Source organism: Mesoplodon densirostris, chromosome 7 (genome assembly GCF_025265405.1).
Source record: "Mesoplodon densirostris isolate mMesDen1 chromosome 7, mMesDen1 primary haplotype, whole genome shotgun sequence".
NCBI classification, from domain to species: Eukaryota; Metazoa; Chordata; class Mammalia; order Artiodactyla; family Ziphiidae; genus Mesoplodon; species Mesoplodon densirostris.
The window spans coordinates 41,105,597-41,118,394 of NC_082667.1; the positions used below are offsets into that span (position 1 = coordinate 41,105,597).

Here is a 12,798-nt window from a genome sequence, read left to right on the forward strand (position 1 = left end):
CGGCATGTGGGATCTTCCCGGACTGGGGCACGAACCCGTGTCCCCTGCATCGGCAGGCGGACTCTCAACCACTGCGCCACCAGGGAAGCCCCTATGTACAGACTTTTGACTGCATAGAGTCAGCACCCCTGACCCCTGCGTTATTCAAGGGTCAACCATAATTCTGAAAAAATAGGTGAATAACTTTTGATACATTCACATCATGGGATATTATTAAGCTACGCTATACAATCAAATAAGACCTAAACTTGTTGACATAGGATCTGCAAAGGATACAAGACACAGAGAAGTGTGTAGAATCTAATCCATTTTTTAAAAAAAATTAAAACCCCTAAATAGGTATATGACTACACACACACACAAACATATATGAAAAAACACAAAATGATACATATTGAATAGTTAACGTGTTATCTGGTGGATGGGTTATGAGGTGGCTAGAGAAATGGAGGAAAGGGGAAGGGGAGAAGCAAGAGAAAAAGAGAGACTGTACTAAAATCACTGGTGTGTAAGTTATGCTTCAATTCATTAAAATTTGTATGTACCTTACATGAGTATATATACATTTATTTTTTCTAAGAAATTAAGAAAAATAAAAAAGGTGTTTCTCTACTGACTTGTAGAGATGTCCGTGATACATAGTCAAAAGGCAGTTTAGAATAATGTATATATTACACATGTATTTCTCTAAAAGAACACTCAGCTCATCCTTCCTAAGTGTGTACACAAGCAAGGAAAAAGTTATAGAATGCTACACACTAGCTGGTTAGCACTGAATATCTCTGGAGTCCAAACTGGGATTGGGGATAGCAGCAGAGATAATTAGCTTCTTCCTTACACATCTTCATGTGTTTTATTTCTTGAAAAATGAAAACCAATAAATGAACAAAGCCAAATGCCTACAGGAGCCAGAGTGAAGCAGGCTTAGTGGGGGCTGTGACGAAGCAGAATACACAACTAAAATCATCCAGAAAGGATCATCATAAATCAGGTATTCTCATTCAGTTCTCAGATCTTTAGCAGGCCCCATTTTACCCTCCTTTTCTGATTGGTGCTAAATTAAAATATATACTTACAATAATGATTCATTATATTTTTCTTTTCTATTCTAAAATTCCATTTCTCACTACTATTTTTTATGGTATGCAAATTACCATCAGAAAAATCACACTTTTAAAAACATGCTTGAATAATAGTGTCCGTTAAATTTGTTCATGACCTGATTAATTTTTACAATATGCAAATATGATTTCATGTTTAATTTTGTTCTTCTTGATACTTCTGCCAAATTTCCTTCTTTTTGTGACAATTTCATTTTGTCTCCTAATTTATTTTTTTCCCTCATTTCTTCTACTTAAGAGCACTTAGACATAGCATTTGCCCTTTTATTTATCTAGGGCTCATTTCCATATAAAATACTTCCCTTAAAAAGGTTTACTTTTGTAAATTACAAAATATATTCTCCTTGACAAAAATCTAAAAATATAGAAGAATATAAAGGTGAAAATAAAAATCATTCATGATCCAACTACTCAGATCACTGTTAACACCTGTAAAAATATCATTTCCTTTACAGGTGCAACCAATGCTATTGTCTTATCCATGCTGTTTTCTTGTATATTATACAAATTAATCACACTTTAAAGCTTATAATTGGGCATAGGCAGAATCTTTTCTTGTTTGTACAATACTCAGGATTGAAATAGCCCTGTTATTTATGAAGTAACCCTCATATGCCTAGAAACTTATTGAATGGTGCTCTCAAAAACTCTATTTGGTGGTGAGATGAATTGGGAGATTGGGATTGACATATATACACTGATATGTATAAAATAGCTACCTAATAAGAACTTGCTGTATAAAAATAAATAAATAAAATAAAATTTAAAAACCCCTCTATATCTGGGGTAAAAACACTGAGAAACCCTATACTTTCAGTAGCAGGCCACCAATTTGATGATGAGTATGGGACTGAGGGAATTTCAAAATGAATAGGAGGGGAGGGAGGGAGGGAAGACTTAGAAGTCACTTGCAGTATTTTAACAGTAGAATGTTATAATGGCTGTTTTTCCCCATGAACCACGCTATGCATTGAGTGAATGTTCAGTAAATATGAACTAATCTTCGTGTTTCATATCCATTTTTTAAAACTCTAAAATAAAGGTACAAAATGGGAGTGGGAAGTGTCCAAGAAAAGCAGGAGTAGAAGCTTTTTTTAAGATACAAATGTTAATAGAAGAGAACTATGGAAAACAAATTCAGGAAGCAATCTTTGACCAGAGTATGCTGTGGGAGGTGATCAGAATATGGGTTACTAGAAAATATTAGCATGAGATTTAAAGAAATTTTCTTGTGCTGTCATTTGTTTCCCTGGTTCTTGTTTGATGACACTTTGCATTATCTCACCAAGGTTTTATGTGACTCCACAAAGCATTTCTGTGCTGTTAGTCTCAGAAACAATACAAGAAATACAACACTTTTATTAATCAATAAGGAAGGCAACTATTTGCACTGAGCAAGAGTGACCTGGACAGGTGCTTCCTGTCGCTTGCATACCTGTTGTTTCGCCAACATTTTCTCTTTTATTTCTAACTCCAGTTTTAACTGTCTTTTCAGAAAGGCAGCTTTCTTCATGATAGTTGCTATAGTGATCTCCTTCTGATGAAGCTCCTCTGTTAGGTCAGAGATTTCATTCCTCATTCTTTCCTGCTCCGAGCTATGGTACTCTTCCTCCTGATAGAGTTGGCTTCTTATCTGCAGCAGATATTTTCCAGAAAATAGTAACAAATCCTTTATACAGCAGCTGAAAGGTTTTATTGGCCATGTTCAGTCTTCCCATCCTATCTTAAAACTTTGCCAGACCTCACTTTACCCTTCTTTTCTGATCAATGCTAAATGAAAAAGATACTTACAATAATGATTCATTTACTTTTTCCTTCCAATTTCAAAATTTTTTTCACTTATATTTTCTGTTGTATGTAAGTCATCACCAACTACTGATACCACTTTAATGATGACTTTGACAGGAAGGTGGGGAAAGTATTATCAAGCACTTTTCCCCCAGCTTCATTGAGGTATAATTGCTATACAAAAACTGCACATAGTTCATGGATAAAATTTGGTGAGTTTGGACATACACTTGTGTTACTATCACCATAATCAAGAAAATAAACATTACATTACCTCTAAAAGTTTCTTTGTGTCCCCTGTTGTTTTAATTTTGTGTATGTGTGGTAAGAATACTTAACTCAAGCTCTACCTTCTTAACAAATTTTTAAGCGCACAATACCTTATTGTTTATTGTTGCACTGTGTTGTGCAGCAGACTGTGGAACTCACTCATCTCGTGTAACTTACTTCATACCCATTAAACCACCACTCCGGATTTGGTGTCATGGAAGAGCATGGGACCCACAACCCAGAGGCTGATGAACCATTTTTTAGGGAGAAAAAAAATGGCTTAGAGAGTTTAAGTGACTTGCTCAAATTCATAAAGCTATTAACTGGCAGAGCTAGGTCTAGAACTTAGGACTGTTGGATCTAAATTCAGTGCTTTTTTGGACTAAATCATGCTGTACTATTTGTGACTGAACACTATGTTTTTTTTTTTTTTTTTTTTTTTGCGGTATGCGGGCCTCTCACTGTTGTGGCCTCCCCCGTTGCGGAGCACAGGCTCCAGACGCGCAGGCTCCGGACGCGCAGGCCCAGCGGCCATGGCTCACGGGCCCAGCCGCTCCGCGGCATATGGGATCCTCCCAGACCGGGGCACGAACCCGTATCCCCTGCATCGGCAGGCGGACTCTCAACCACTTGCGCCACCAGGGAGGCCCATGACTGAACACTATGTTTTTTAGAATCTTGTTACAATAAATTTCAAACTTAAGGTGTCCATCAAAAAGCATCACCTACATTTCTTAAGCCGGTGGAGTCTCATATTCTTAACTTTAGCTAAACCTTCCAAGGTAGAAACCTCTGGATCACCTTGGACTCCTCCCCTCCCTCATCCTCCCAAATCAAGTCAGGTAGCAAATTCTGTCCCTTCTGTTTCAACCCCTCTTAAATCTCACCTCTGCTTTCCATTCCTACTACCACTGTCTTAGTCCAGCCTCCTCCCGGCTTTCTAGAAATCTTTCACTCTCTCTAATTCTTGAGGTTCAGAGATAAAGTATGTAATTACTGGTCTCAAAAAAAAATCACAGTCCATCGGGGGAAAGAGGAAAATAAACAGTTAGAACAGTGTAGCAACTGATATCAGCAGTAGGTAGTGGAGTAGAGCTTACTCCAGCCTGGGGATGCCAGGATAGGATTCCCAGAGGAAGGGACATCGCACTGAATACTGAAGGATGAATGGAAGCCAGATGCAAGAGAGAGATGGAGGTGAGCTCCCAGGCAACGAATGCTGTGAAGGAGCGGGGTCAGAGGGAGAAGGCACACTCAGTGAACCAAAAGGAGTTTGGAGTGGCTGGGACTTGGTGCGTTGTGAGAAGTAAGGCTGGAGAGTTAAGTAGGGGCCATTCACAAAGAGATTTATATGAATTTACCCCTCGGAACTTACTTCAAAAACTTTTTTTTCATTTCATCTTTAAACATTTCAGGATATATCTCTAAAAGAATAGCAGTGTGCTCTCTCTCTTTTCTAACATAACCAGAATACCATTGTAATGTCTTAAAAATATTAACAACAATTCCTCAATATCATACAATATCCAGGCACTATCAAATTTAAAATTGTATCAGAAGTGTAATGAATGGTTTTCAGGTTTGCTTATTTGAATTGAGATCTAAATATGGTCCACACATTGAGACTGGCACCTACCTTTTTTTTTTTTTCCCCCTGTACGGGGGCCTCTCACTGCTGTGGCCTCTCCCGTTGTGGAGCACAGGCTCCGGACGCGCAGGCTCAGCGGCCATGGCTTACGGGCCCAGCCGCTCTGCGGCATGTGGGATCCTCCTGGACCGGGGCACGAACCCATGTCCCCTGCATCGGCAGGCGGACTCTCAACCCCTGCGCCACCAGGGAAGTCCCTGGCACCTATCTTTTTAAAGCTTCTCTTTGTGCATGCATGTGCATGTGCGTGTGTGTGTGTGTGTGTGTGCTGAGTACTCTGCATACATCGTCTTATTTAATCACCACAATCTCTATATTCAAGATCAGAAAATTAAGATACATAGCTGTTCACAGTCACATTCTTGGTGACAGGCAGTCTGATTCCAGGTCCTTACCCATTGTGCTATGTAACCTCTGTGAGCATGGCCCTAGAACGTGGTTCCCACATTGGAAAAAAGCCAGAGTGGGATGACCTAACATGGAAAGTACTCAGGTCAGTAAGGTAACCATAGTCCAGCCTCAGGTTTTATACCATCAATCTCTCATCTGAGGCTATTCTTTTTATTAAAATTTTTAGAATTTCAGAGTTGGACATAACCTTAGAAATCACATGGTCTAACTCCATCATTTAAAAAATGGGAAAAAAAGGCTCACAGGGAAAGGAACTGACTGGGTCTAAGTTATCCAGCTCCTAAGAGTAGAAGCATAGACTAGGAGACTGAAGTACAAATACCCTTACCCCAGGACAATATTGCACATCTCCTTTCGTCTCCCATCTTCTCTCTCCAATTTTTTCTCTTACAATTTATTCGATGAACAATGGGGTTGTTCTATCATTTGCCCCAATTTGGATTTTGCTGATTGCATCCCCATAGTGTAGTTTAACATGTTTTCTTAAAATGGTATTTTTAAAATGTGGGAAAAAATGAATATATTATCATGAAGAAGGAGTAAACTATTTTCATTATTTTCACAACATTTAGATATTAAAACATGCTATACTGCAAAATTTCTTTTTAAATGAGATTAATTTACCTAGCTGTAAATGACTTTTGGCTTTATTAAAAATGTCAATTTTGGGCCTCCCTGGTGGCGCAGTGGTTGAGAGTCCGCCTGCCGATGCAGGGGACACGGGTTCGTGCCCTGATCCCGGAGGATCCCACATGCCGCGGAGCGGCTGGGCCCGCGAGCCATGGCCGCGGGGCCTGTGTGTCCGGAGCCTGTGCTCCGCAACGGGAGAGGCCACAGCAGTGAGAGGCCCGCGTACAGCAAAAAAAAAAAAAAAAAAAAAAAAAAAAAAAAAAAAAAAAAAAAAATGTCAATTTTATCACAAAATAAATGACTAAAAATCGTTCTATATTGACAAAAGAGAAAGAAATAAAACACTTGCAAGATTCATAATACATGGCTCTTGTTGGTTTTATTACAAGAGAATGAAAATGCTCTCTACAAACACTTCCCAGAAACTATAGCTATTTATACACAATTCATTTGTTACCTTTTCTGCACAGCAATGCATTATCTAGAGGTCTCCCAGAGTCTGTAAAGAGATTTGTGTCTTGCAGTCTCTCCCTCCACATCAAAACTGTGCAAAATCAGTAGATTCCTTCTAAGTTTTATTACTCTACCTAAATCTATGAGGTTAAGAACAGTGTAACTATACTTTAGGAGGATTTAATCAACCTTGTATCATAATGTATTCACTGGGGACTCCATTCAAAAACAGTTTTTAAAGTTATATTTTAAAATATCAGTAAAATAAGTTTCATGGGATTATGTGAAAAAATAAGGAAAATTATCATTAATTCATAACACCTTTTCTACACTTAATAGTTGCCTGACAGTCAATTCCTCAGGAGATGGGATTTGTCTTTTACATGATTATATTTCCTACAGAAATAAGCAGTATAGCAACAGTCCTACTAGATACTCAATAAATGTTTGTTTAATTTATACAAACAACTGAATTTATGACCCTATACAATTATGGGAGACTTCAGCCTTAACATTAATTAATTTGTTCTCTAAATATTTATTTTTACTCATTGTGTGTCAGGCACTTTGCTGGGCACTAGATGATAATTCAAAGCCACATCCAGTATTTTCCTACTTTTAACAATTGTTTAGACTATATAGCATTGAATATTCTGTGTAATCCTTAAACTGAAAGACCAGAGAAGTGGGTAGCAGCCATGAGAAACTCATGGGAAAGCCACTACTGAATTTTACTAGAGGAAGAAGAGAAGACAGTTTTTGTAGCTGCCTAGCTCCTGGCAGAGTACTTGGCACATGTTAGGTGCTCAATGACAAAATGTGGGTGTAACCAATAACAATAGCAGCCAACATCTATTAGGTGCTTCCTCTGAGCTAGGTAGGCCCTGTTTTAAGCATTTTACTTGCATTTTTTTATGGGTTTTAACTTAAAGGAAGAGTATGAATTCTGGAGCCAGATTGCCTGGATTCAAATCTGGCCCCTGCTACTTACTAGTTATATAATATTGGTGGAAATTACTGACCTTCTCTGTGCCTTAGTTTCCTTAAATGTAAAAGAGGATAGTATTAGTACCTACCTTATAAGATGGTTGTGAGGAATACATGAATTAGGATTTGTTAAGCCCTTAGAACAGCTTCTGGCACATGGCAAGAGTTGTTTAAGCTTGTTTAATCCTCATCACAACCTTATGAGGTAGGGCTAATTATCTCACCCCCATCCTAGAAATGAGGACCATAAGCAGCTAGCATAGGCAACTTCCCAAAGCTTACACACCTAGTGTGTGGTTTCGAGTGCAGGCCTCTGCTCTCACACTTACTGTGCTCAGCTACTCTGCATGGAGCCACAACCCCTCTGTGTTTCCTGGGCAGTCTCCCAGCAGCAGAGTGATGACCTAAGGTTTGTGTTTCTTATAGCATCACACAGAAGAGTGTCAGAATTGGTAGTTTAGCAGCTTCGTAGGTTATATAACACAGAAGGAAAAAGAAGGGAGTGAGAGGGAAGATTATTTTCCCCCTTTGTATTCAGAGACTTCAGATCTGCCTGGAAGAACAAAGCTCATTATTTGCCATACCTTGTTCAATTCTTTTTCATGATTTGGTTGATCTGGGGTCACTGCAAACAGCTCTTTCCATTGTTTTTCTGTTTCTTTAATAGATGGTGAATAAGATGATTCAAGTCTACAAATTATAATGAGTAAAAATTAAGCTTAACTTGATAAATTGTTAGGATTATATTGTTAATTTAGGCCATCATAGGATGCAGAGATAGATTATTAGTCTGCTGGAAACATTTCTAGTTACAGAAATGGCAAGTTCTAATACATTCAGGTCCCATAAGTATTTGCATATTTAACTGAGTGCAAATAGTCTTCGTGAAAAAAATAAAACCTAGTTATTAATATGGAATTTCAATTATACATTAAAAATTGGCTGAATACTGAATTTGCATATGTAGATAAGATTTTTGGATAAGAACAAAAGACTGTTTGGTATAATAAAATAGCTTGGGAGCCAGTTTAAAAAAGAAAATACACCTGACCTGCTTCTACATTGTGGAAAGGAACTATGTCAGGAGATGTCCGAGGGGAGCCACTACTCTGTAAAAGTGATCCAAAATGATTAAATCTGACAGTCTACCCAGAGAGAGTGCAAATATGTCTATTTTTTGGCTGCTCAATTTATAAAATGGAATAGCAACCACATATGGACACTAGAGAGGAAAGGCAGAAACTAGTATAAAAAGTACCATTTCCATAGGAAGGTTGGAGAACTAGAAACAGGTAATGTTCACTTCCACATCAGGGAGGTTGGTAAAATTAAAAAAACATTAAAACAGAAAAATAAAGATAACCAGGCAAGAAAAGAAACATGCTTTCCACTATTGCTGGACTAACCTGGTAGAGTCTGGGGTTTTGAGGAATGTACCCACCTGTAAGTGAGCATAATTTTAGATTTCCAAAGAGCTTTTTAAAAAGTTCCACAAATCAAAAACTTAAGCCACACATTCAAACACAACAACATCTGAGTAATGATAGAGAAATAACTAATGTAAAGATGGAAAATAAAGGGCTCTTTTAAAAGGTATAAATTAATAGTGATATCCCTGAGGTACATATGTCTGGACTGGATTGCTTTTTTCTGATTATCAAATATACATGTTAACTGTAGAAAACAGAGTTTATCAGAGTATATACTGTGATAAATTGTCATCTAGGAAAAACTGTTGTCAGCATTTTTGTGTATATATTAATTGTCTTTTTTGCCTGTGCATATGTGTATAAAAACATACATGTTTCCTGTACCATTAGAATGTACTGAACACATTATTTTTCAGTCCCCTTTTGTTTCCCACTCAGTAATATATTGTGAGTATTTTATCCAATATTCTCCTAAAACATTATCTCAGGATCAATCCTAAATGTCTCTTATTTGCTATGATTTTAGAAAGGTGAAAAATGAAATTTCCTATTTTTTAAATTCTTCCGAAGCAATTCAGGGAGTGGAATGCTGAACTGAATGGTAAAACCTCATAATGATCTTATAAATTTCAGTGAGTGAATGGAACAAACATCAAGCTTTAATGTGGACAAGTTCAAAGAAGAAAACAATAATCATGCTAATATAAAGATATAAAGGAACTATCATTTATCTTGTAAGAAGGGAATGTAGAAATTATTTTTATAACTCTCAGAACGTATCAGCTCAAGGTGTTTCTATAAGAAAAGAAAAAGCTAACAAATCTTAGCATTATGGAGAAAGGTTCTGAAAATGAATGAAGACATTATAATGCTACTATTATAAAGCTATTGTGTGTCTACATTCAGTAGCCTTGGCTGCTTCACCTTAATACAGCTGTAAAGACAAAACAGAGTCTAAATTAAAAAAAAAAACATTAAAGAGGATAGAATCATGTTCATATGAGAACAAACTCTAAGAATTAGAAACTTTCAGTGGGAAAGATGAAGGCTGAGAATACTCTGCCCAAAGTCTAAAATACAATGGAAGCTGTGAAACATTAAATATCTATCTTTTCATCAAATCTCAGAATACTAGAACTGAAGAATATCCTCCAAATTAGAAAGATGTAGCTTGGAGACCAAAATATATACCAACTTAAATAGAAGATGGCAAGCAGGCATACCAGAAGAGTTTATTAGCCAAATATGTGAATAACTGCAAGATTTTAGATTAAATCATGTATTGAAGGACAGTTGGCAATGTCTGGAATTCAGCATTGGCTTTGTGAGAAAGCTCCAGAGAAAATACCTACAATGCTCTTCACAAACCAGAGCTAGACATGGGTTGAATGGTTTGCTCTTGTAGGAAATTTCTTACGTTTTTAGGCATATACATTCCTTATGCGAAGACATTTCTCACCAACTCACCACACTGGGACAGTGCCTTGTACATAATATATTTCCAATGGATTTATTAATGATCAGTAGTGATGACATATAGCTTATATATCTGAGCACTCTATAATGCTAACTGGCTAACAGGCATTCTACCATCCTTGGTTAGATGCACAGTAGGTCATTTTTACAGATCTTAATTTGCCATTTGTTGTTAATTGTAGACCTCAAAGAAATGCTAGCAGATGCCACAACTTAGAAGAAATAATTATTGCCTTTAAAACAATGTAATTATCCTTCAATAAAATATCCCTTACCATTTGGCTATTCAGTTTCTAAAATCCTATCATTGGTCTGGCATTAGCCTTCAGATGTAAGAAGGATTCAAGTTCTAATGAGACTTAGAACATCAGTGAATAGTTAGAACAGTCAAACTGTCTATTCACAAACATAAACATTTAATAATCCTCTGAAGTCCCACTTCCTTTGTGGTTATGTAGTACACAATATCTGTCTGATTTTAAAAAAGGAAAAAAAAGTCTGTTCTAACAAAACCCTTAATGGAACTGACACGATGGTGAGTGTGGAGGCCAAAATAAATACAACATTTATGAGTGAAAAGTTAGTAACAGGTTTAAGGCCAACAAAATAAAAACATTTGAAAAATATGGAATAAATATTATTTATCAACATTGATAATTAAATACCAGCTCTATACTATTGTTTTTAAGATATTCTGAAGAATAAACTTCTAAGAAAGTCTCTGATTTCATTATGACACATAAATATCCACATATCAGAACATGATGTAATTTTCTAGATGAGTAAAGATACTGATTTTGAAGATAATCACTAACTTTATTTTTAATATCTAATATTACCTAATAATTAACAGCATGTTAATACAAAACTGACTTTTTTTTTTTTTTTTTTGCGGTACGCGGGCCTCTCACTGTTGTGGCCTCTCCCGCTGAGGAGCACAGGCTCCAGATGCGCAGGCCCAGTGGCCGTGGCTCATGGGCCCAGCTGCTCCGCGGCATGTGGGATCCTCCCGGACCAGGGCACGAACCCGTGTCCCCTGCATCGGCAGGCGGACTCTCAACCACTGCGCCACCAGGGAAGCCCCCAAAACTGACTTTTAATTCTAGTTTCAAATATAAAACTCTTAAAAATATTCAAACATGATGTTTTGAATAGTTTTTCTCAGGCTGCTGAATATAAAAATATACCTTTTTTTATCTTCTGGAGCACTTTGGCACTCTCCTACTTTTAATAGTTCTCTGTGCAACTGCAATCGTTCCATTTCTATAATTCTCAAGAGATCATCACGTGATTGTAACTCACTTTTCACCTCTGAGAGTTCTGCTTCCATGGCCTAAATAAAAACATCAAAAAATTTCAGTCCTCACATTTGGATATCATGATGTATAATACTTTAAAAAATATTTAACATCTATGAAGCAGCCTAATTTCAAATGAATGGATATATAATACTTTGCTGGCTCTGTCTTACAGAATTTCATTCATTTATTCAACAAATATTTACTGAGCTCTTACTCTATGCTCAGCACTGAGGATACAGACACAGGATCTGTCCTTATGAGCTTACAGTCTAGTGATAGAGACAAAGAAGCATCCAAATATGGCCATACTGTATGAAAGGGAAATATAAAAGTATGAATAAAATATCAATGCATAAAATTTGAATTAATGCAAATAATTCCTAATTTAAATAAGATAATAGCCAAGAAAAACCTAATTTCAAAGCTGGCCAACAAAGTGAATTATAAACCACGGTTTATGGTTCCACTATTGCCCAATAGTAGCCCTACTTTAGCTGGTAACTAGAAATACCAGCAATCCTGTGAGCCCAGTGTTTTATTTGGCTAATAGCAGGGACTTGAGCAAGTTTAGAAGCTGTTGGGAAGGATCCAGTTGGGAGAGAGAAGGGGTAATACTAACAGTGTCAGGTTCCTGAGAAGGTAGGTGGGGTGGGTCCCAAAGCACAAGTGAAAGAATTGCCTAAAGCAAAAAGTCCCTCTGCTCCTGCACTAGGAAAGAAGGAAGGAAGATGGAATGGAGACACGTATATGCATTTGGAAATGGGGAGCTAGGAGAGGGGCTACCTGTTGGCTTCTATTTTCCTTCTGAAGGAAAAAGGCAATGTCAGGTCAGTGGAAGGAGAGGTGGAGGTGGGGGTAGGGGAGGGATTTTTGAGAGTGGAGAAGGTTTGAGATGGCCTTCAACGGGCATGGGAGAGTTAGTTGTTTGGAGCAACACAGTAGGACTCCTGGTAGTGTTGATACTCAGTTGAGGTTTGTGTCCACGACCTGTTGAGTGATTTTCTCCAGCAGAACTTGGCTGTTCTCTGGGAGACAGGAATGGAAGAGTCCTTTCATATCAACAGGTCTCCTCCACTCAATTACACAGAGAAATGAATATTTATTAATGTAATTAATATTAAATACATATTAATATATTTGATGACCCAAGTCATCAAATCCATCGCCATTTTTATAGATGAGGAAATTGAGGGCCAGACTTGGTCCAAAGTTACATAGCTCATAAGTGGCAGATTCTGGAATGGAAAAATCCAGATCTTTTGTCTACTAGTCCAGTTAGAACA

General features: G+C 37.4%; 1 protein-coding gene across 8 annotated transcripts in view; it reads right to left on the bottom strand.

Moving 5' to 3' along the window:
- Nucleotides 1-12,798, bottom strand: part of DEUP1 (deuterosome assembly protein 1) — a 220,634-nt gene that overhangs the window by 38,275 nt on the left and 169,561 nt on the right. For all 8 annotated transcript variants that reach the window (XM_060102846.1, XM_060102848.1, XM_060102847.1 and 5 more), the window contains 3 exons: nt 11,402-11,547; nt 7,893-7,998; nt 2,557-2,754 (listed from right to left, as the gene is read on the bottom strand). In XM_060102846.1, the coding sequence (XP_059958829.1) occupies nt 2,557-2,754; nt 7,893-7,998; nt 11,402-11,547 (450 nt within the window). The remainder of the gene's footprint in view (nt 1-2,556; nt 2,755-7,892; nt 7,999-11,401; nt 11,548-12,798) is intronic.